At 42.2% G+C, this 24,140-nt stretch overlaps 1 protein-coding gene across 7 annotated transcripts in view; it reads right to left on the reverse strand.

The window, feature by feature from the left end:
• Window positions 1-24,140, reverse strand: part of nav3 (neuron navigator 3) — a gene marked incomplete at its 5' end in the record, with an annotated part of 204,596 nt that overhangs the window by 38,904 nt on the left and 141,552 nt on the right. For 6 of the 7 annotated variants that reach the window (XM_083935402.1, XM_083935401.1, XM_083935400.1 and 3 more), the window contains 5 exons: window positions 324-365; window positions 1,123-1,548; window positions 2,804-3,530; window positions 3,888-4,197; window positions 5,558-5,681. In XM_083935402.1, coding sequence (XP_083791528.1) covers window positions 324-365; window positions 1,123-1,548; window positions 2,804-3,530; window positions 3,888-4,197; window positions 5,558-5,681 — 1,629 coding nt within the window. The remainder of the gene's footprint in view (window positions 1-323; window positions 366-1,122; window positions 1,549-2,803; window positions 3,531-3,887; window positions 4,198-5,557; window positions 5,682-24,140) is intronic. The other variant, XM_083935398.1, reaches the window with a different exon arrangement.

The following is a 24,140-nucleotide window of genomic DNA, read 5'->3' on the forward strand; positions in this document are numbered from 1 at the left end:
TTTATCCACCACTTTTATCAATTTGAAATGATCTGCTTGCTTGTTAACTAGATGGTATAGCTAACTCAATATGATGGAATATTTAATATAATAATATTAAGATATGAATCCTCAAGCAATTTCAGAAGAGTATCCCTTGGTACATGTAACTCTGGTTTGGAATCACTGCTATAGATGGTGCCACACCATGTCACACATACAACAACATGGAAAGTAAACTTGATATCAGGATGATTATTTTCATGCAAATGTATACTATGATCTATGTGAGCAAATAAAAGAGGAAGAATTGAGAATGGAATCTGGCTGCAGATGTGTTGTACCTCAGTCCCTTTTTGGGAAGCGTATTTCTGTCAAGAGGCATGCTGTTAAAACACAGAGGATGAGTGATTTAGATGAACACCAAAAAACATTTGTTTATGTCATACATGAGTGAAAAGTCTCATAAAATGTTTCAAACTCGACCTCTGACACACACACACACACACACACACACACACACACATTAAGACATACACAATGGACAAAACAAAGACATTACTAATGCATCACAGTACAGACAACATACACCTTACCAAATACCAAACACCATTTAAATATTAATCAATTGTTTCATTTTTGAGACATACAGCTAAACCACTAAGGGAAAATATGTGCCCTGTTTATTCTTCGTTCTGTGATGTATCGCATGCACAGTATGTGGACAAAACAATGGAAACACCCTTATAAAGATTTCTCATAAGAATGACTGCTTAAATTATCTGAATGTATTGTGGAACTTTTTCTAGCATGGCTTCGACCCACAACTGATACTGCCTTGACTGTGTTTAATGATAATCCCAGGCACATCAAGATTGGTACCTGGTCAATGCAATATACTACGTATATAAGACAAGATGATAAGACTCTGGAAATAATGATAAAACCAAAACCATGCCAGAAAAAATTAACTTAAACAAACTCTGTGCTGCATGGGTGAATTAATTCTTCTTATAATTATATTACTTAGACTTCCTCTTCATTGTATTTCTATATCTTAGGGTAGAGCAATATACTTTTTGTCTCTGTTCTCAAATGAAACAATGAATACGATTCAGGCCAATCGTATTCCCTGTTACTCACCCCTCAGACAGGGTGGACTTGACACTGCCGGTTCGTGTAACCTTAGGCCCGTGGTGGCCCAGTGGCAGATCAATGGACTCAGAGCTGGTGTGCAGACTGGTCATGCTTTGGCAGCTCAGTGTGTCCTTGCTGCCAGCTGACGAGCTACAGGCAGGCCAGGGCCGAGCGTTGGAGGGCAGGGAGAGGCCAGAGGCCGGGCTGGAGGCCGGGGAGTCAGTGCACAGGTCTGGGGTTTTACCATACAGTGGGCTGCTGCCACCGCTCAGGCCGCCAGCGCTGCCCAGGCTCCCTGTGCCAGAGGAGGGCGAGTCCAGACTGGCCTGCCTCGCCAGCGTGCCGTGGGGGCTGCCCAGTATTGAGGGGCACTTGCCAGAGTCGGGAGTGCCCGGGGAGCTGGCCTTGCTGCTGGCTTTGGTGCCAAACAATCTGGGGGTAGAGAGGTGGGTGCAGTCATTCAGAAATGCTCAAAGGACAAGGGATGAGCATCTGCAAGATCCATACTGGAAAATAAAGAACTTTGGTACTTTGAGGGTTACATTGAGGTTATCTGATGTATATTACATATAAAATCGTATTACTATATTGGTCAAACGCATCAAAAAACTCAAGGATCAGTGCAGTAGAGTGAAAAACACCTACTAAAACATCCACACATCTATATTGTAACACCAAATTTAAACTACAGATAGAATACTTAGCACACGTCCCAACATATTTATCCCTCACAGCAAACTCCAACTCATTTCAGCTGTCAACTCTCAGTAATTTACATCGACACATCTGCTATCACAGCTTTGCCCGTTTCAACCCTGTGACTTTAAATATGCTCAGACAGCCTGCTACTCATTGTGCGCCTGTCCCAGTCTGTCATTACAATCACATACTGTAAATGATATAGGTGATGCTTTCTTGAGGAAAAAAAGAGGAAGCTTGAAGACATGCAGATGAAACGGGTCGGCTTGACGGAACGGATGGCACAGAGATTTGGAAACGGCAGCAGAACGCATTCTTTCTAATGAGTCCGGGGTTGCCGTGCTGAGAAACTTCTGTTTCCTGTCTGTTCTGATCAAGACTGCTGAGCTGGATTTGCCTGAATGAAAAGCCACCACCTCTTCATCTTTAGGGTAAAGATATGTTTCATCTGCAGTGACTTATCACTTATACCAGGGAACAATCCTTCTAATGGCAGCCAAGGGCGGCCGTGCAGCCAAGTTGCTCAATCAATCTTTTCATGAAGGCACTGAAATATGATTTATTAAGCATCTTATATTCAGTTTGGACATCTAAACATATATAAATGCATATTTTTATAAATGGTAAGACATTACCACTATAGATGACGTCTTCAATAAATGCACCTATCTGTTACAGGAGTCTGGGGAACAGTCTATATCAGGAAAACATTGCTGCACACCACAAACATCAGTTTGTCAGAATAAATGAAAACACCCTAAAGTTCTTAAATAGACTGAATCAGAACTGTCTGAGTCTAATCTAAGTAAGACCTTAATTTATATTAAGGCTAAAGGCGTGGTCGCTGTACTGAAAAACATCCCTTACTGCTAATAATCAAGGGACTGAGAAAGCACAGCATGTGATGAAATGCTTGATTCACGTAGAAACACACATGGTGAGGGACAAGGACGGAACAGAAGCTGTAGGCATGTTTTGTGTTTCTGACCTTCGGAATGTAGGAGAAGCAATATCGGGGTACTTGGAGCCCGGCTGCCTAAGTCCTGATTGGCCTGTTGAACTGGAGGTGGGGCTGGACTTGGGAGAGGTGGATAGTCCTGTTGTTGTGTCCTGGTCTGAAACTGCCACTTTCTCCTTGTCTGTCTGGTTGATGGTGATGGGACTGGAGCGGTCTGAGCCCACTTTTCCGTCCCTGCGTTTGGCCCCTGCTTGTGTCGCTGCCCCGCCAGCTGACTTGCCACTAACGTTTGAATCGATGCTGCTGGAACTGGAGCGATGCCCGCTCCGCCCTGCTGCCCCCCCACTGGACGATTTAGCAGGTCTGGGTAGAGAGCGGTACTGCAGGGTCACTTTGGAGCCACTGCAGCTGAGTAGAATGCCATCGTCCTCAGGCTGTGAGCCATCCAAGCTGGTCTTACGCACACCACCGATGCCCGTGCCTTTGCCGAGGGCAGCTGAGGATTTGGGCGCCTTGCCCAGGGTGGCTGAGCCGCTGGCGAGTGTTGCACCACTGGAGGTGATTAGGGTACCACTGGGACCCGGGATCTTCTTGTAGCCAAAAGAAGCAGTGGTGGGTGGGCGTCCAATGCCAGAGGGAGGTTTTTTACCTTCATCTCCACTACTCTTCCCAGCATCTGAGGGCGAGCGCTGGATGGCAGTTGAACTCTTGGAAGGCGCCTTGCCCTTCTCCGAGGCCTTAGCATCATCAGTTTTGCCTGACAATTTGCATAAACACTTATTAGCACAAATACAAAAACATTATCCTCAGCAGATTCTTGGCTCAGTGCTTGTTTTTATCACCTGTAGGGCCACAGTGCAGGAAAAAACATTTTGGCCAACAGCCAGAAACCTGTTTATCACAGGTCAGCTACATTGAAAAACAATACTTATCTGCAACAAAGCTGCTAAACTTGCTGAGTCGACTGAAAATTTAAGAGTAGCTCTGCAGTCTTTGAGCACAGGTATCAGACAAATTTAAAAAATCATCAAGTGAGGCACATTTTAGGCCTTTTTTGACTTGTCAGGAGGACACATTAACATGATAAAAATAATGAAGATTACAGAACCCCTACCTGGTGTTTTGTGGGCAGCAGAGGTACCCTTGGTCCTTGGTGGTGTGATGCCCACCTGAGCGGTCATGCCCCTCCTCCACGAGCCCGTCTGGGACATCTGGGCCAGCGCTGCAGCCTTCTGACCTGCATCCTCATACTGGCCCTGGGCTTGAGAGGAAGATGAGGATGATGAAGCCTTCCAGCGGGAGGAGGCACTGCTGGGGTCCATGCTTGAGTCCAGCTCCTCCTCCACCTTCTTCAGGTCCTCGGCTCCGGCCCAGCTGCTGCTCACCTCCTGCTCTGCATGCTTGGACCTGCTTTCTCTCTGGGACTGGGGGGTGATGGTGGTTGGTGATAAAGAAAGTGCATGAATACATGTATATTCATATGTGTTCTTTAATGCCCCTGGGGGGGGGGGGGGGGGAGTAGAAATTCTAACTACTACAGTACCATGTAATGGAAGGGCGATTTATATGTTGTTAAGTCATTTCCTTGGCAAAATGGTAAGCAATGATGTAAAGTATTGGCTATTTGTAGTTAATAGTCGGTAAGATCACTTTAGAAGAATTATTTAAACACGTAAAGCCACCACAACAATAAATCCCTGCACAAGCAGCGCAGTGGGGTGTGTATCTGTGTGTGAAGTTGAAGCTATCTTCGGATTCACCCATGTCCACATCTCCTCTTTTGGGATGCATGCAAACACACCCACACAAACACTCACAGCAGTGATAACTAGCCTATTTTGACAGATGGCCAGTCTCCTTAGCAACACCAGAGTCTCTTAAGAGCCCCGTCTGTTGAGTATTTCATGAGGGGCCAAAGATACTCGGCATAAAAAGCCTGTGAGGAGAGCTGAGCAGTGGCCTTCGGTTCACAGTTAATTCCCTCAGCTGTGGTTTCAGAGCTCACACACAGACTGGCCTTGGTTTCATGTTAAACTAGCATGCTTGCAACGCCACATTTGATGAAAAAGTCAGATCTCACAAACACAAAATAGGGCCTGTTTTCTATCTTTTAGAGCTAATTTTCTATCAGTTTCTTTAATTACTTTGTAATCGTCCGGTGTACTCCAGTGATTTAGTATTGCACTTTCAAAAAGTTGAGGGACTCGCGAGGAACGGGTTATAAAAAAGGTCAAAATCACCTAAGATGTCCTAGCTTTATTGCCTTGTTTGGGTAAGAGCTACCTTTTACTAAATAAAGTCCCAGATCATCTTGATTACAGGTATTCAATGTTTGTGCTGATTTGAAAAGAAGGAAAATCATCTATCTCCACATGAATTACAATCATTCACATATCTGACATATTGACAAGTTAGTCTGGAGCTTTACCCTGATGACACCATGAGTTCCCTCTTGAGCCACAGACACGACACAAGTGTTTTCCCAGGCTGAGTAGAGCTCCTTGTGATAGGCAAACTGGACTCGTGTAAAAAAAGAATATTTAAATAATAAAATAAAAAAAAAACAGAAAATAAGTTCCTAGGGAAGGTAATCATTGTGTGTTGATTAACTCCACCTAAAAGCTTCTGTATAGGCAACAAGGCCGAGGGTTGTTCAGTTTATTAGCAGAAATTTGATGAACCCAAGTATCTGAGAAACTGAAATTTTGACCTGATGATGGCGCCAGAGAAAAGTCAGGGATCGCCAATATTATTAAAATACAAAAGCTAAGTGCGTGTTCTTACCTGTGCACCCTTGTTTTTTCGTGATGAGCTAACAGCGGAGTAGGCGGGTGTGTTCAGATCATCAGTGCTGATGTTGTCCAATGTGTCGCTCAGGCCGCTGCTCACGGAGCTGCTGTCGTCCCAACTAAGAAAGAAGAGAGGAACAGAGGAGAAGGAAACAGAGGTCAGTACGTTTTTCTAGCAGATGTAGTCAGTGTCGCAGGTGTAGCAGCAGTGGTAGCAGTGGCAATTCTAACAGGAGCAGTTTCTTCTGACCGTATACTGCAGTGCTCTGTGCTACTGCCTGCACTCCCTCGGCCATCTTCATCTTCTCACTCTAATTAAAACTTCTAAATGTCACTGAAAGACTCCAGGAAAAAAGAAACGAAGTACATGTGTAATTTTCTCATCGGCAGAGAGCATTCTGGTAGATCCTTTGTAATTGGCCAATTTGTCTCTTCAAACAGCTGTGCTCCTTTTTAGGGCCCCACTGACTTGTGGGTATTTGAACAATTTATAAAAAATAGGCTCATTAAACGTTAAGCTTGTCATTAATTCTGAGTGTGTGGAGGAATAGAAAGATCTTCACTGGCACCGTCATTATTTAGCTGTTGTTGGAGGCTGACAGACATCAGGAGCTGCCTAAATGAGGAGCGTATGGAATGATCAGTGACCACTTCCACACATAAACGCACACACACACACCACACACACACACACACACACACACACAAACACGCAGTGTAATTACAACTCCTGCAATAGGTTTCACCAATCTGCAAACACATTTCAGCTATCAGACACAATTAATCAACTTCAATAATAATACATTAGCTCTTCTTCACTTTCATCGTCCTTTCTCTCTCTCTCTCTTAATGAGTGCGTGAGGCTCCACCCTTAAGTTGCATGACGAAATTGACCAAACATGCATAAGAGTTTAATTGAAATGTGGGAAAGACATGACACACAGACACACACAAACACACACACAGAAATGACAATCAATACTAACATTATGACTGTTAACACAATGGCATCACAGTGACTGATAACAAAGAATCAACGGTTTCCTTTAGCAACAAATCCTTTCATCATTTTCAGCGTGACTGATCCCGAGCACACCATGCATTTGAAATTATTATTCTAAAATAAAAATCTGAAACTACTTCCAGAAGCTAATTACACTTCTTTTTTATTCTACCAGTCAATTCAGGCTTGCCATCTATAATTCATCGCATACGAAGATGAGACCCGAAGGCAAGCTGAAAATGAGGGAATAATGACTCATTCTTTAAAAGGCTCACAAAGGAGGAAGGGGGGGAAGTGTGGGTGAGCTGGAGCTGTGCGGACATGTACAATTGCTGTCTGAGGAAGATAATGGTAAGATATTGATTTTCCAAAGTTTGTTCATGAAATCAATAATCATAAGAGTTATTATACTTAAAACATGCATTCCGTTCATGAGCTGAGTTGCATCATTTTACAAAATGGAGTGTTGAGTCATGAACAATCTTGCTATCATAATAAATGTTAGCAACCTGTTTCTGTGGAGATGCTGCTGCTACATGCGAAAATTAATAGATGGTCTATATTGACCTGACCTGTAAAAAGGTTTGTAATGAATGTAGTGCAGACACCTTGCAACCCACTTGTCCACTGATGCAGTGTGAAATTGATTTGCTCTTATGACGGATTCAGAATGAGCAGCATATACTGTATCTTTGTAGCCAAAAACCTGACCAGGTCTATGACTAAAGTTAAAGATATTATAGGTGTATAGTATGTTCAAATCATGCAGAATTTTAGTCTGAGAAAATAAAACATCCTGCTTCTGTAAGTCTTTTATGTGGTCATGTGGCTTTAGAAAAGAAGACACCATGAAAAAGAAAACCATCAACAGGCCTTTGTGTTATTGAACATCATAACCAATTTTTTTCCCATTCATAATCTATCATTTTGAGATTTCATTCTCCTTCAATTCAAAGCTCATATCGGAAGAGCGCCTCAAAGATGGATGCTTGAAGCACAGAGCAGCTTGTCGTATGAAAAATAAATTGCATCCTTGCTGTCAATCAGAGCTTTGCAGTCGAGTATCTACAGCCTCACTGCAGTTCTTTAATAAAAAAGAAGATGCTATAAGCACTGTGAGAGGAGCTCTAATATCAAACACAAGTGGAGCTGAGTGTCTGGGTAAGTGTTCCTGCACACACTGTGCTTTTGCAAACAAAACCTTTGGAAATCGATGGCTTTGAAACACGACTGGCTTGTTTCTTTTTAATCATTTCCTCTCATCTGCACTTAAGCCTGTCTTTGCTGATACTGTGGCTTTGTTTTGAGTTGAGGGCCGCTCAATTCTTATGACTTGTTCCAAGAAGGTAACAGCAAGTATATGAATGTCCAGGTTAATGGGTGAATATGGAGAATGAGCAGAACACCGCCATCTAGTGTCTCAAGATCGTAGTCGCAACAATAAAAAATAATTACAACACTCAGGTTGCCATGTTCTTCAGACCTGGCCCAGTAGCTTACAGGAAACCAGAGTCTGTTTGAGCCTGTTAGAACCCATCCCCTCCGGAAAATTGCACCAAAGAAACAAGTATTGCAGAAGATTTTGACAGTTACCGTTACCGTTACAGCTAAGTAAACAGCAAAGTAAGTTAGCTTACGGATCAAGGAGAAACGTAAACATTTGGACGTGCATTTTAATGCCGTTGAACTCCTTTATCTCAGTCTATGGGGTGAACGCTTGGCCTATACTGACGGTCGTTTTTGCCCATCTCTGGTCTCTCAGCTGTTGGGACAAATTATCGCTTCGCTGAGGCTTCAAAGCAGCTGCAGGATTGGCAAACTCCATTTCACCCAGTGCAGCCTACAGCTGCACCCAACAACAGACAACCCTGGCAACTTGTAATGCCGGCCACTATTGGCTCGTACAATGTAAACAGAACGGGACAGAAAAACATTGTAAAACCCTTCAAAAGTTTTTCAAAATAATAGCTCAGACTAAATATATATATACATATATATTTTAAGATCAGCATCTCTAAATCTGAGGCCATGGCTCTTAGCAGGAAACCGGTGGATTGCTTACTCCAGGTAGGGAATGAGTCCTTACCCCAAGTGAAGGAGTTCAAGTACCTCGGGATCATGTTCACGAGTGAGGGGACGATGGAGCGTGAGTTTGGCCGGAGAATCGGAGCAGCGGGGGCGGTGTTGCAGTCGCTCTACCGCACCGTTGTGACGAAAAGAGAGCTGAGCCGGAAGGCAAAGCTCTCGATCTACCGGTCAATCTTCGTTCCTACCCTCACCTATGGTCATGAAAGTTGGGTCATGACCGAAAGAACGAGGTCGCGAGTACAAGCGGCCGAAATGGGTTTTCTCAGGAGGGTGGCTGGAGTCTCCCTTAGAGATAGGGTGAGAAGTTCAGCCATCCGTGAGGAACTCGGAGTAGAGCCGCTGCTCCTTAGCGTTGAAAGGAGCCAGTTGAGGTGGTTCGGGCATCTAGTAAGGATGCCCCCTGGGCGCCTCCCTAGGGAGGTGTTCCAGGCACGTCCAGCTGGGAGGAGGCCTCGGGGAAGACCCAGGACTAGGTGGAGAGATTATATCTCCACACTGGCCTGGGAACGCCTCGGGATCCCCCAGTTAGAGCTGGTTAATGTGGCCCGGGAAAGGGAAGTTTGGGGTCCCCTGCTAAAGCTGCTGCCCCCGCGACCCGACCCCGGATAAGCGGATGAAGATGAGATGAGATTTTAAGAAGAAGACATTTATTTTTTTGGCAGTTTTTCAAGCTTGGATTAGATAGAACAGACAGGAAATGGGTTGAGAGAGAGAGGGGGAGACATGCAGCAAAGGTCGGAGTCGAGCCTGCGGCCACTGCCTCAAGGACCTTTAGCCTCTTTAAATGGGGCGACTGCTCTAACCACTCACCCACCGGCCACCCCTCAATATATTTTTTATGGAAGAGCAATACTTTCATTCTGTACCCCTCAAAACGCCCCGTGGGTGTATTATTATTATTTTTTTTAACAATAAGCTTTTAATAAAGATTCTACATATTCAACATTTAAATGTGCAGGTGTTGCTAGGCGGGGTCTCTAAGTTTTGGTGGTGGCAGCGGCTGCCAGGTCACCTTGACGATCTGATTTAAAGTTACCCCTCTGCTCAGCTTTACAGCAACAGGGGAGTCGCAGTGCACTCTGCAGCTTCCTATGAGACCAGCCTTCAGTGCGTGACAGACAACAGGGGCAGAAGGAGCCACATTTAATACTCCTAACAAAATGAAGCAGTCCAGAGTGACTTGGCTGCACTCCAAACCACAGGTTTTTCCCTCAGACATACAGAAAGCGCTGTCTCTATTAGTAACTGTATTTATTTGGTGTAAAAGTATTGGTTCTGAGCGCTCAAGCATTGAATTCTCTGAGAGAAACATGCTTTAAAGATGAGAATTAGGAGAGATCAAAGACGCAGATGGTCTTTTACAAATGCTGATTGCTCCTTACGCCCTACTGCTCATCTCAAATATCATTTAACTTCTTTTAGAGTGAGAAAAAGGTTAGTTTCTCCCAAACTGAGACAAATTGGGCTTGATAACATAAAGTGCTGCACATTGACTTGGGTAACATAAAAAGGGAAAGGGTGAAACAGTAGTGAGAGGATGGTTGGTCTATCATCATAATGTGCGAGGCAGAGGCAGATGGCTGTGAAGAAGCTCATTGACTTCCAATTCTTATCTAAACATGAGAATAGTCCCCGGGATGCAACATATCGCTCTTTCCTCCTAGGGTGGTCTCTCTAATACAATGTTGAGAATCTTCTTTCTGGAGCATTAGTCTGACTGTGGGTGATATGATTCTAACTACGTGTTGGGTAATTAACAGAATGAGTCATAGATGTAATTCATAAAGCAAAATTGTGTTAATTAACAATCTTAGTGTTAGTAAAATGGAATACAGTAAAAAGCAGAACTAACTTGAAGAATGGAAACGCAAACAATGGACGTTTCCAATGGTAAATACTTTAGGTGAAAAGGTTTTGTACATGCTATATTGGCCTCAAAGCTTTAAGATAATGCTGAGGCAATAGTAAGCTAAAGAGCAAAATACATGTACATGATTGGACTCTTCCCACATTATTGTATCTGTAGTTTGGTTTATAATGATAATTAATTATTATTATAAATATAATATTGTTGTCCCCCGCTGTTTGCATAGTCCAACAACCTTTATCAAGACAGACAAGCATTTAATGTCTGACATTAAAGTAGTAATCCTTAAGATTTTCAAATGTTAAAAATGTTAAACTCCATTTTTTAATTTTTTATCTGGAATTGTACTGCAGTAGCCATTCCATGTAATTAAATTTTGTGATTACCTCTCTATAAAAAGGTTTTCATTTTCAGTGGTGGGGTCTGCCATACCCGCGCTGGCTTAAAATTGCCTTCGCACACGACGGATTCACAGGGAATTATGCAGCATGTAATCTTGCATCACTGTTTACTGTTTACTCTTCTTCCATTACTGCTGATGCCAACCAAACATTTCCTACTGCTGGAAGTGCTCAACCGATGAAACATGTGGTGGTTTTTATTGTGAAGCTTGCTGTGTAGTTGACACTGAGGTTAGCACTGACAGCTAATGTTCATTAAAATATGTCTACAAAACAAGACAACGGTCATTTTAGGCATTATTTGACAGCGGATCAGTTGTAAATGTTGCGGGGAGTAATGGAACAAAAAGGAGAAGCCACAGTGAGCCGTTAGTATTTCCAGTAGCTGCTCAACGGATGTTAGCTGCCTCAAGAATTCTGGGACCCCATAGTAGCAAACTATACTTTCTGTTACCACCAGCAACCACACATATTGCCAAATCAACCAGGATTTTAATCTTAAGGATTATGATTTTAACTAGAAACTGAAACATTTGAAAAAAAAAAGCTATGCTATCCACAGATTTAGAAAGCAGAACAATTGAAAAGAACACCCAAAGAAGATGTTACATTATAAAAGTCAGACGGTAAAACAGTTCAATGATGTGGGTCAATCATAAAAACATATAAAAATCTCCACATTATATTAAGGAATGCCATCTAGCACATGTTGTTTAGCTGTGGCATTATAGGTGGGAGGACACAAGTCATCTTTAAACCAAAGGAGGTAACTTATTCCATGCCATGGCACCAGGGAGCACCTTGAAACTAGAGTAGGGTCAGAAAACTATTTCTGAACGCCACATACCATCGCACTCACACAATGAGGCTTTAGTTGTGTCATCGATATCGATCAGCCTCCCCATAAACCCTGCATGTAGGTCAGGGAAAACTTTTATTATCAGAACTCTTCAGTGGAGCTGCTCTGCGAACAATAACAGTTGACTGTGTTTGTCTGTGTGAACGGGAAGCTGGGGACTGCTGGAGAACAGTATCTATGCTCTGTGGATCTTCCTGGGATAAAGGCTTGATATAAAAACATGAACAACAAAAATAAATTGTGCTTCCTAGAGCCCGCATTACTGTAGCAGGCTGAATATTTCATTGGGCTGACTCCTTGGATCAGCTCTGATTGCTCTGACAGAACAGAACTGTGTCTATCCAAGCTCTTCACCTCAGACCTGCACACTTTCACATGCACGCCACCACATCTCCTACGGGGGGGGGGGGGGGGGGGGGGGGGGGGGGGGGGCACACGAAACAGCCGAACTCAATAACCCCGTAGTGAGGGCTGGTGAGCCGGACTTTTGTGTCATAACATTCTTAAATTAACAATGAGCAACAATGTACAGAGCAGAAAGCTTGAGAGGAGACCACTGTAGGGAATACGGCCTTCTCTTCCAATAAAAAATATTTTAGCCAAACATAGAGTTTATTTAGCCAAACACAGTGGTCATGTGATAATATTTTTCCCAATGTTCATCTGTATCTAGGTTATATGGTGTTGTATTTTTTTTCCTTTTCTTTTCCTGATTATGGAGGCTGCCATAGCAATCATAAATAAAAGCTTTGACAGCATTTTGGGTGTATATTCAGGATACTCATCTCGCTACTAAGCATAGAGACCCCTTTACAGGGAGAGCAATCTCAATTCCATCAGTAGAGAGAAATCTCGATATATGATGGCATAGATGACGAGCATGGCAGCATACGATCAGGAAAATTTTTCTCTTCAACAGGCTCAACAGAAAATGTCAGGCAATATGAGTAAAATACAAATCATACGTCTAGTGTCTAGTCCCGTGCGAATAGGGCTTTAGACTATAATGCCCTATATAGTGCAACCTTTAGTCAGTTAGTGTACAGGAGAGGTGGTATGGAACTGTATTATAATAAGTACTATGAAAAGGTGTGATCTGATTTTAATAACCCTGAACCTGTTGGGGGGAAATCTCAGCAAGTCTATAAGAATGACTCTCTTCCTCTTCTTCTGGACCAAAGACAGCTACCAGGTGGAAAAACACAACTTCACCACTGAAAAGAGGGAATCAAATGATTTCTTTGCAGATACTATTCCAAACCTTGGATTCTTTCCTGCTGCATAGCAGTGTTTAGCTGCTCCCATGCTATGAACCCACGCTGTGGCTCCACTCAACCGTGCAAACATTATCTCATGCAGTATTCAATACACTTGGTCTTGTTCTTTCAACGGCCCAGAGGAGAAGATGCTATTAGCAGCATGAACAAAGGATAACATCAGTGATTACACTATATCATGGAGATTAATGAGATCTTTATGGGGGGGTTGATAAATATTTGGGGGTAATAGTGTTGAACCAAGTGCAGATGGGATGTCTACAGATGGGAAAATGCAACATGTACTCAGAGGACCTCTTACGTAACAAAACAGAGAAACAAAATCAAATGTAATGGCATTTGAAGACACTGGGGCCAGTTTGTATTCATGAATGCTTGTGTTTCACACTTATTGAGAATATATATCACCATTATCAGATGCAAACTCCGATTTTGGCCATTTTTATGTTTAAGCTTAAGCTAGACTGCTAGAGGAACAATTAATCATATTTTAAAATATACAGGATAAAAATCAGGAAAGACACAGTTCTCACCTGAAAGCAAAAGAGATACAGAGATGAGCCTATATCAACGTCTCATGAAAGCCAAACACCTTTGTTGTGTTTGTAATATGAATTGTGACCTTTTGTACTGGACAGTTTGGCACTTTTATTGGTTGCTTGTGACATAAATCAATACTTAAAGATGTGTCATAGTCTTCTGGATGCTTGACCTCAATGAATCCCTAGCTGTAACATTGCTCGGAGTGGAAAACAGTAAAGCTACAACAAAGACGTCCTGTCCAACCTTTATGACAACTATCTGTCGCACACAAACTTTGAAATGCTCAGTATTTCCTCTCTTTCCCACACATAAAGTATACACACACATATAGAGCAGGGCTCTGTGATGTATATGGTAAGCACTCATCCTCATTTGCCTGCACCATAATCCCAGTTAATGCACTGAGCTCTTGCAATTAAACACAGGAAGAAACCAAGACATCCTCGCAAATGACTTTACCCCTCTTCACCTACCAAAGCTGGCGATAGGCTCACTTTGTCCCTGACTCTGATGGAGTCCACAAAGAGCCAGCCTATCAGAACAAACAAGACAGTCTGACTCAACTCACGCAAACAAGCATCAATCAGCTGTTTACAGGTTGTGTTTGTAGAATAGTTCCTAGCTTTGCTGTCAACTCACCTCTTGTGGGATGGGCGCTGCCTGTCGTCTTGCCTCAGAACTGTTTTGCTTTGGTCTGTATCCCTACCGCGCAGACTACCAGAGAAGGCAAAACCTCATCTGATGGAGACGCTGTGAGAAAACTGGGAATCCAGAGAGGAAACGGTAACGAGAGACAAAGGATGAAAGGACTACCTCACTCATCCACTTTCACCCTGTGCTGTTCGCAGCTGGCTCCCCTCCTCTCTCTTCGTCTCCCCTCCCCACCAGGACGGGCCTGTCAGCCCTCGGAGAGGCAATCAGACATGTCGTCAGCAGCAGGCTACCAGGGGTTAATTAAAGGAGGATGACAACGCAGAATCGAGCCAAATCAAGGAGGAAGGGCTTTGCTGGATGAGAGCCGACTGTGCCTTGGCTTTGCCAAATGCCTCTGACTGGAAGTGATCTCATGCATAATACGTGAGATGCTTAGAAAAGTCTGTCCATACAGCCTTGTGTTGGAACATTATTCATGACTCTCAAGCACTGTAATGGTGGGTAGTACAGCAAAAAGAAAAGGATGATGAACTGCAGGAGTTTATTCATAGTTGATTCATTCGTATATATTTATACAGGAAAACTATCAGTGCTACTCTTACCATCACAGAGCCGCAGTGTCTTTAGCCAGAAATCTCTTCCAAGAGATCACAAACATTAGCCCTCCTGCTTCTGTTCACTGCTCATGTTAACCATCCAAGACTTCTTCTTATTGCAATCAAACTTTTGTCTGTCATACTGGAAGTGTATTTTTTCCCATGAAAGGGCTAAAATGAACTCCATTAAGGATTAATCACCACTGTGAAATGAGACACGGTGATAGAGATGAGCAAAGCAGGCATGTGTTTGAATAGAAAATGTTTTGGATAATTAAGGTGTCCTAGGAAAAGGAAATTATTTCCATGTTGACAAAAAAAAGTGATCAGAATGAATCAATGCAATGTAATTCAGCTCGATACAACTCAATTAAAGAAAGAAACGGAGTGACCTTGGAGGGACGGGCTGGAAATATGTCTGTTGCCAAGCAGTGACGGAAGGACGTCAGCGCTGCCTGGCTGGGCTGTTCCAACGTCCAGACTTCTTACTGCAATGCAGTCAAAGACGACAACAAAATCTTTAGCCGCTCAGCAGTGAGGGGTTTCCAGCGAGCTAATGCAAACTAGCAGGGGTTTGTTCAAGTCTATGACAAACTGCTGGCAAGTGTGCAAACAAAAAGGCCACATAAGTGCTCAGAAGCCACCGCCGTCCAAACCACCGACCTTTTCCTCCCTGCGCTGTGGCCTGAAAGGAGATACACTCTCTAACGTATTTAACTTCAGGACAGACAACAACAATACACAACCTGTCTGCATTTTCTCCAAAGACTTAAGGAACAATCAACTAGTCTATTACTTCAAATGATCAAAATGCACCAACATGAGATGAGCTTTAAAGAGGAGCTGGAACGACTTGTTGATTAAAGGATTATTTGATAGAAACAAGATTCATCTGCATAATTCTGATCATAGACTCATTGTTTAAAATAATTTTCAAAGCAAGACATCACAGGTTTCAGCTTCTCAAATGAGAATAAATGCTTGTTTTAGTAATATTCTGTGATCTTCTTGAATAGCTCTGGGTTTTGGACTATCATGTTCAGACAGAACAAGCATTTTGAACACATTCTCATGGGTTCTGGGATCCTCACATCATCTACTGTTCTGGCACAGGAAGTCCTTTATCTTTCTGAGATCATGTTATTACAACCTGATAGACAGCAGCAGCACAGTGGCCGCTCTCCCAAGCACCTCAACTGAGGGTTGAATCCCACCACCCCTGATCTTGGCGTGTGTCCAGATGATTAGCAAGCGTCACCCGACTCTCTTTTCTCTTTGAGAAACAGACTTGACAGTTGCCACAATTAACTGACTGCTGTACAGTATATCTGCCCTAACACTTGACACCTAGATACAATATCAGTGTTTTTACCAAATTTTATTTCATCCTTTAGTGTTTTTATCTGTTAAAAAAATGAAAATGAAAGACAAGTGAATACAAAGAGGTTTGAAACAACATTTATGTGTTGGATATGGATTCTGTTGAAATTTTCTTTGTGTTAGTTCAGGTGTTCTTTACAGGTCCACTGAACGAAAAAAGAGAAATAAACAACAATAGATTCTGTGGAGCTTCATAAATGTTTGACTGCCTTAATTACACCACAACACTCATCACTTAACAAGATTACTTCTTCATAATCCACAACAGAGTCAGGCTCAATGGCTCTAAAGTGAATTAGCAATGATAGGAGCTTTGTCGATTCTTATCTTCACAAACTCATTAGGCCTGTCAGATGATGAATGGAGCCATATCCTCGGAAATTTACAACCAAATGAATTGATGCTGCTGCTGCACAAGTCCCCCATATTCTACTTATCCAAAAATCTATCTTGCATTTGCACTGTATATAGACAGCTGTACTGCAGACACATCTTTCATGAACCTTATTATCTACAGAAGCATTAGGGATGTTGCACTGTCTCTTCAGCAACGACTTTTAGGACCATCCCAAGTCAAAATGATTTCAAATGCTCAAATTTTTTTTTCAAAGTTAGAACCGAATCACGACAACCTTAAAATCAACAACAAAACTGTCTACAAAAAATCATCAGTTAGACACAAGATACCCTAAAAACTTATAAAAGCTAAATGTGATGCTTGCGTGTTGTGGTTGTTTTTTTAAAAACATTTTTAGCACAATTTGTTCCCAAATACATCACAAAGAACACGCCTTGACTCATAAAATATGCAGACAATTCCTAAATGAATCCCCAACCTGAGAAAACTCTCAGGAGCACGAAATCTGAATCAACAGTCAAATAAGCCGCAGCTTTCTCTTCTGTAAACAGGCGGCCTAACTAGACAAACTTATTCCATTAAAAGTTTTTAAATCACCAGAGCGTTAAGGCTCAAGATGTATTGGAACCAATACAGCACTACATCACTGCCCAGTTAAGATCAATGAGTCACCTTCTTGTTCTATTCTACCATTATATCAAATTATTTCTATTACACACGCACGCAGACGCAGACGCAGACGCACACACACACACACACACACACACACACACACACACACACACACACACACACACACACACACACACACACACACACACACACACACACACACACACACACACACACACACACACACACACACACACACACACACAGCATTTAGAGGCACCTAATTTAATCCTTGGGCTCAATATACATAATTCCATGTATTTCAAGCCCGACCTAGTGTGAGCCGTCTGCCATATGTGTGTCCTTTATAGCTTAAAAAAACACCAGGAATACATATGGCTGCACAGTCTGGACAATGCACATGGATTCACATGAGTTGTCCTACATTCTTTATGTGTTAGCTCTTCTGCGCATACATTATGCACTAGGGAGAGATATAAATGTATTATTACCCTCTTATGTCACCTTGATGTCACTTTAAGGTGAGTCATATAACAGTAGGATGCCGAAAGCTTCTGAAAGCTTTTTTAAAATTATTACATTTTCTCTCTATTTGGTAAAAAGCAGAACATGAATAGAACAGATGACTAATGGCTAGTTAAGGCATGTATGAAAAATTATTAGTGGAGGGAGGGAGGTCATAAAAAGTCTCTTAACATTCATAAAAAAGAAATATGGCAGGTACTGAGGCTGAAATGACCCATGTGAGCTGATCTAGAACATGAGCATGTGGGACCTATCATCAAACAGACAGAAAGTCAGACAGGTGTGACTTCACCTAGCACTACCCCAGCTCTAACCTGACAAGTCCAGGTGGATGGATCACGTTCTGCACCTGGACTAGGATATCCCCAGTGTGACTGCTGCTCTGTTTCTGGGCTCATGCTTTCTGCACATTGAACGTCTGTAATGAAGTTGAATATCTTCAATATTGTAATATATTGTGAATTATCATTTAGCAGTGGCTGCAGGTTCCTCATAAATAACTCACAAAATGGTTCATCCATCTCTTATAAAATGTTTCCCACACACAATATGGACATTTATTAGTTAGTATGGTAAAAAGTTAATAAATTAACCTTTTATGAAACACACTTATTTACTTTCTTGCACAGAGTTAGATGAGTAGATTGACACCACTCTCATATAGGTCTGTTAAATATTCAACTGAAGTCAGCAGCTTGTTAGCTTAGCTTAGCATAAACACTAAAAACAGCTTACCAGGCTGTGTCAAAAGGGAATAAAATTCCCCTAAAAACACCTCACCTAAAGTTACTAATTAACATATTATGTTTATTTTTTAGGAAGCTTTAAAGATGTTACCTTTGAACATAACCAGGTAAGCTGTTTCCTGTCTGAATGCTAAGTTAAGCTAACAGGCCGCTTGGGGGTCATCCCTATGTTCCTCGATCGCCTTCCCTGATATAATTCAACATTTTGAGGTTGATTTTTGGGTAAGGGGGAACATAGGTACGTTAGTAGGTAAGCTGTGTCCTGTCTGTATGCTAAGCTAAGCTAACAGGATGCAGGCTCTCATCTGACTATCTGCGTATTTACCAAAAATATTAAACTTTTAAACCAAGGATTAATTTCTAAATTATGTTTTAAACTAAAAAATCAACATAAGCGCATTGGGACTTGAAGTTGCTAGTTTTGTGGGTTTTTTATTACTTACAGTTGACCTCTGGTGGCTTAGACTGTAGAATATATTGAGGAGGAGCTACATAGTTCTAAAATATGGCGTAACTTATCTGCAGGTTTGGTTATAATATCACAAAATTAAAGAGGTTATGATCTTCCACGAAGAATGAGGACCATGCTGTGTCTCACCTCTCAGGCTCAGCAGATGAATAATGTGCTCCTGACAGACAGAGCGGCATATGGCCCAGAGATCAGCATGCTGAGAATCAAGCTGCCATGACACAATATACTAACAATTGATATCTAAAATACAGCATGTCAAGTTTTGGTTGAAAGTGTCACAGAAACATAAGGCATTTAGGAGAGCAATTAGGGAGCTATCTAGGAGCGCATAGTTACAACGACAAAACAGATTTTCTCACAAAGTAAAACTGTGATTGTGTAAAAATCTGGATAAAAAAATGTGCATTCATCTAAAGCTGAATCCATCAACATGGATGCATGAGTGCTAACCTGGAGGGCTTAGTGAAACAACACCTGTGGACATTTGAGGCTTGGTGAAGAAAAATAGAACTTGATTAATTTGAGTGCGACAGAGTTTGTTGGACTCAAAACTCACATACAGGAAAATGAAGTAGGGCAGGCATGTCTTTCTATTTCATCACTGCCCATTCTGTAACTACTTGACTTCACTTATTAATTCAGTGAGTACAGTCATTAATGAGGACATCCAGCTTCCCCAGGAGGAAAGTAAGAGAAATATTCAGATTAATGATAAATAGAGATAGCAGCATCCAGAATGGTAGACATTTGAATCAATGCCAGAGAATAAGAAATGAGAGGGAAACTTAGCTTCCAGAAAAATGGAAACTTTCCCTTGAGCTACCCAGAATGAATAGATGTTAATTAGTGTGTAATTGTGTGGGCCGCAATTTGCCTGTTTTTGAGAGGAAATATATATGTATGCAAGCACCTGCACAAGTGAGGACACACATTTGTATGAACAAACACACAAGAAGCAGACACAGCTGGGTACTCAAAACAACGATAAAACTTGTTCTAATTACCATCACAGTTTGCTAAGTTTAGTCTGTGTGCTCTTGATTAAGATGGAAAGACTGAGAGACAGAGAGAGACTGACAAGTACATGGAAACATCTCAAAGCTAGAAAGCAGAAATGTTGAGGCGCTGCACTTTCAGGTGCAACGTGAGAGGATCATTTCTTCATAAGTGGCACCCCTGGTGAGATGAACTACACAGAAACTTATATAACGACCGGCTTTGTCATTGATGGCAAAAACCTTCTCCTCCAAAATCTCCTGGCTGCTTACAGCAGCACGGAAGAGCTGCGCAGCTTCACCACGACTGTCACTGCTCTGGAGACTGACAGCCAAGATCCTGCTGCAGCACACACACTTATGCAGAAATCTGCGCACACACACACACACACACACACACACACACCCTAAAAATGTAGTCCAGGACAAACTCACAAACAAGCTCTCTTTTTGTCAAGTATGAACAACACAACCACAACACAATCTCTCACACACACACACAAACACAATCTCTCACACACACAAATACATTCTCTCTCATACATGCACGCATGCACGCACGCACGCACGCACGCACGCACGCACGCACGCACTCACGCATACACACACACACACACACACACACACACACACACACACACACACACACACACACACACACACAGTTCTCCAATCCCCCAAAGCTTCAAATAACAAAAAAATGCAGAGCAAGCTGCCACAGCCCAGGCCTCAAACAAGAGGGTGAGTGAGAAAGAAAGAGAGAGAAGAAAGAGAGAAATAGTGCCCCCCCACACGCGCACACACACACACACACAAACACACACACACACACACACACACAAACACACACACACACACACACACACACACACACACACACACACACACACACACACACACACACACACACACACACACACACACACACACACACACACACACACACACACACACCATTTACCGGGAGGCTAAAAGCGGGGCCCGGTTACTTATTCATGTCTCTGCTGAGAACGGGAAGCCAGTCGGTGTCAAAACACTCTCTTTGGGCGTCTTTTCTTGACAGTAAAGCCACGAGCATGCGCTCATCTATGATGCATGACAGGAGGGTATTTTTAGAGAGGGGCTTTTAGCCAAGGCTGAATTCACCATTGTTTTAAAAGAGATCAGATCAGAAGAGAGATCTGAGCTTTTGTTGTTCAGCTGCTCTGGGGCAGATGGTCAGTTTCAGGCATTTTTCTCTTTTTTACCGTAAATAAAAGCACTGCCAAAAGTAACTGATCGCTCTGTACTCCCTTCTGTATCTTGACACACTGGGTTTCATAAATACTGGTGGTAAAAAGCAGTCTCTGTCCCCAAAGTGATGATTAAGAGACTTAAATCTTAAATACTTATCTTTTACCAACTCCAGAAACATAATCAAAATGCATCACTTCCTGCACAGTACAACATTTTCCCATGTAACATGGACTCCCATATAGCTTCCTTTCAATTCACAGGGATCGGCAGCATCTAACGCAAGCTATAGTCTCTTCAAGCTCATATACCATGTAAGCTTTACTGCAGCAAACATAAGCCCGCACTGTTCTAGACCCAGATGGTCTCAGTCACCTGCCGGCCGTGAGTCTCCATCTAATGAGTAATTTAGAAGAATTTCCTTAGGGGCTCTGTTGGTTTGGGATAAAGCTGCCATGGGTGGCAGCCAGGGGAATCGTTATGGACAGAGAAAAGCATGAAGCATAATGAGCCCCATGGGAGATCAGTTTATGTACACAGACCCAATCCCTTTTTGCCTCCCAGGAACTCTCTCTACTACTGCCAGTGTGCCAGGAGAACTGGGGAGTGGAGGGACACGTGTACCCTCCCAATTACTGCTTTTTCCAAGAGGTGGAAGACAATTCTTTCCTATACAGATAAAAAGACGATTATACAATACTGCTATATGATCAAAATAAACTACACTTCATATCCAACAACCAAAATCCCCTGCTCTGACAACATCTGCCTCATGATACAGTTGTGTCTGGTAGCCAGAGGCAACTGACTACAAGCTGGACTTTCTGAACTGAACTGTGGTTACAGTGGTTGTCATTGAATATGTTTATGTTTATGTACAGTTGCTGCATGAAATACTCTTGTTGTAAAGTAGCAATTATGTATAACAACCTTCAACTGTGTATGCATAAAGATAAGCTTTTGTCACGCCAGCATGTTTCCAGGGTTACTACAAAAAGATAAATTATTATTCTTAGATTTTGGTTTTGAAGAAATTCTTTGTAGACATTTCTTAGAAATTCAGCAATTATACATCAACATATTATACAAGACCACAAAGACATATTTGTCCCCAGCCAACCATGGGCTGGTCTCACAAAGGTTCTTTGCTCTTAAATTAGTCCAACACCTGTTCCTAACACACAGTGAGTCACAGCAAGAGGGGGAGATGATTGTTGGGATTCCTCAAAAATGAGAAAAGTTATTTATTCATAACTAATGTAATTTTCTTCCAAAAATGGTGCTGCGGAGCATATATATAAGATGTGCCCCTTCCTAACCATGTCGTCATGTTGACTGTTGACTGGAGGGTGTGGAGGTGAGTGTGGTTGGCATTCAGCTGCAGGAGAGAGAGGTGTGAGGATGGCTCCTGAAAGCGGTGCCAGGTAGAGAAAGTGTGCAAAACTTTGTAGATGGAAAGGAGCCAGGGTAAACCAGAGCAGGTTAGGACATCTTCGCATATAAGTCATATTCACATAACTATAGCTATTATTATAGTTATTGGAAGTGTGTCTGTCTCTGTCTTTGTGTCTGTCTTTCTCTCTCTCTGTCCATCTGTCTGTCTTTTCTCCCTTTCTCTCTTCTTTTCTTCCTCCCCAACCGGTCAAGACAGATGTCCGTCCTCCACAGAGCTGGGTCTGTCTGACGTTCCTGTCTGTTATAGTGAAGGTTTTCGTTGCCACCGTACTCTACGGAGGAATTGTTGGGTCTATGTAAATCATAAATAAGTCATAGAGTGTGGTCTATACCTACTCTGTAAAGTGTCCTGAGATAACTTTTGTTATGATTTGGCACTATAAATAAAAATGAATTGTATTGAATTTGGAAACTGACAGAATCTGATGTCCACTGGCTCGCTTGTTCACATCGTGTCCACTTAGGAAGAGTTGTAATTCAAGTTAGTTTCCCCAAAAATATTTATTTATACTAATTTTAAGCCTTAAAAGTTAGACACTCCATCTAGTGATAGATCCTCGCCTGCATTCATGCCGTCTATGATTCATGCATGTGTGACCATACCTTAGAGTCATAATTGGTAAGAATTGAGATACCTTGTTTCTCGCGGCCACTTTGACGGTAAGATGTAACTGCAGGTGAGCCTGTTCTTTCACAGCCTCCATCTTGTCCCGTTCACGGCTGCTATGCATGTTTACTTTTTTTTTTGCTCTTTTGTAAACTTTATTAAAACACTCTCACCTCACTACTTCCCTAAATGTTACCCTCTTAAATCCATACAAACACATGTTCCTAATACACTTCTGCCCTTACTACAAGCCTGACTCTGATTTCAGATTACAATGAAACGCAGCATAAAAGTGACGAGGTTCACTTGCAGAACAACCAGTATCAACAGCGTCTATAAAATGGCGGCGCAATTGCATTTAGGGAGGGAATGTCTCCACAGACACACAGATTGTAATACTCAGCCAAGAGGCAACAAGTGCTTTCATTAGTGGGTCATATGATCACTCACCATTGTTTTAACTCACTCCTTGATAGATAGTAACTTAAAAGATTAAATAGATGAAAATCTCACGGTTATATGTTTAACTAGGTGCCATGTTTCCATGGTAACAATCAGGGATATGCTGATCAGTGGCACCAAGTGGCCAAAATGATAAAATAGGACTCATGATATGTGGTTTGCTAATAATGTGGCACGAGCAATGAGAAGAGTGTTTAGACACCTGTTCCTGTGGAAATATACAGCAGGGAGGACTTTGAACAAACTATCCTGAGCCTCACTGACAAGTTAGCAAAAGTACTGAGCCCTGCCACAGCCTCCTGCTACAAGTCTGCACTGCACAAGATTTCATGCCACTGGAGTTTTTTGTATTGTTACTTTCTTCAGCTGAATTTTCCTAGTGAAAGGTCCTTGTAGCTGCTGAATTCCCCCAGAAGCCAAACAT

The sequence above is a fragment of the Echiichthys vipera genome, assembly GCF_963691815.1.
Source record: "Echiichthys vipera genome assembly, chromosome: 20".
NCBI classification, from domain to species: domain Eukaryota; kingdom Metazoa; phylum Chordata; class Actinopteri; order Perciformes; family Trachinidae; genus Echiichthys; species Echiichthys vipera.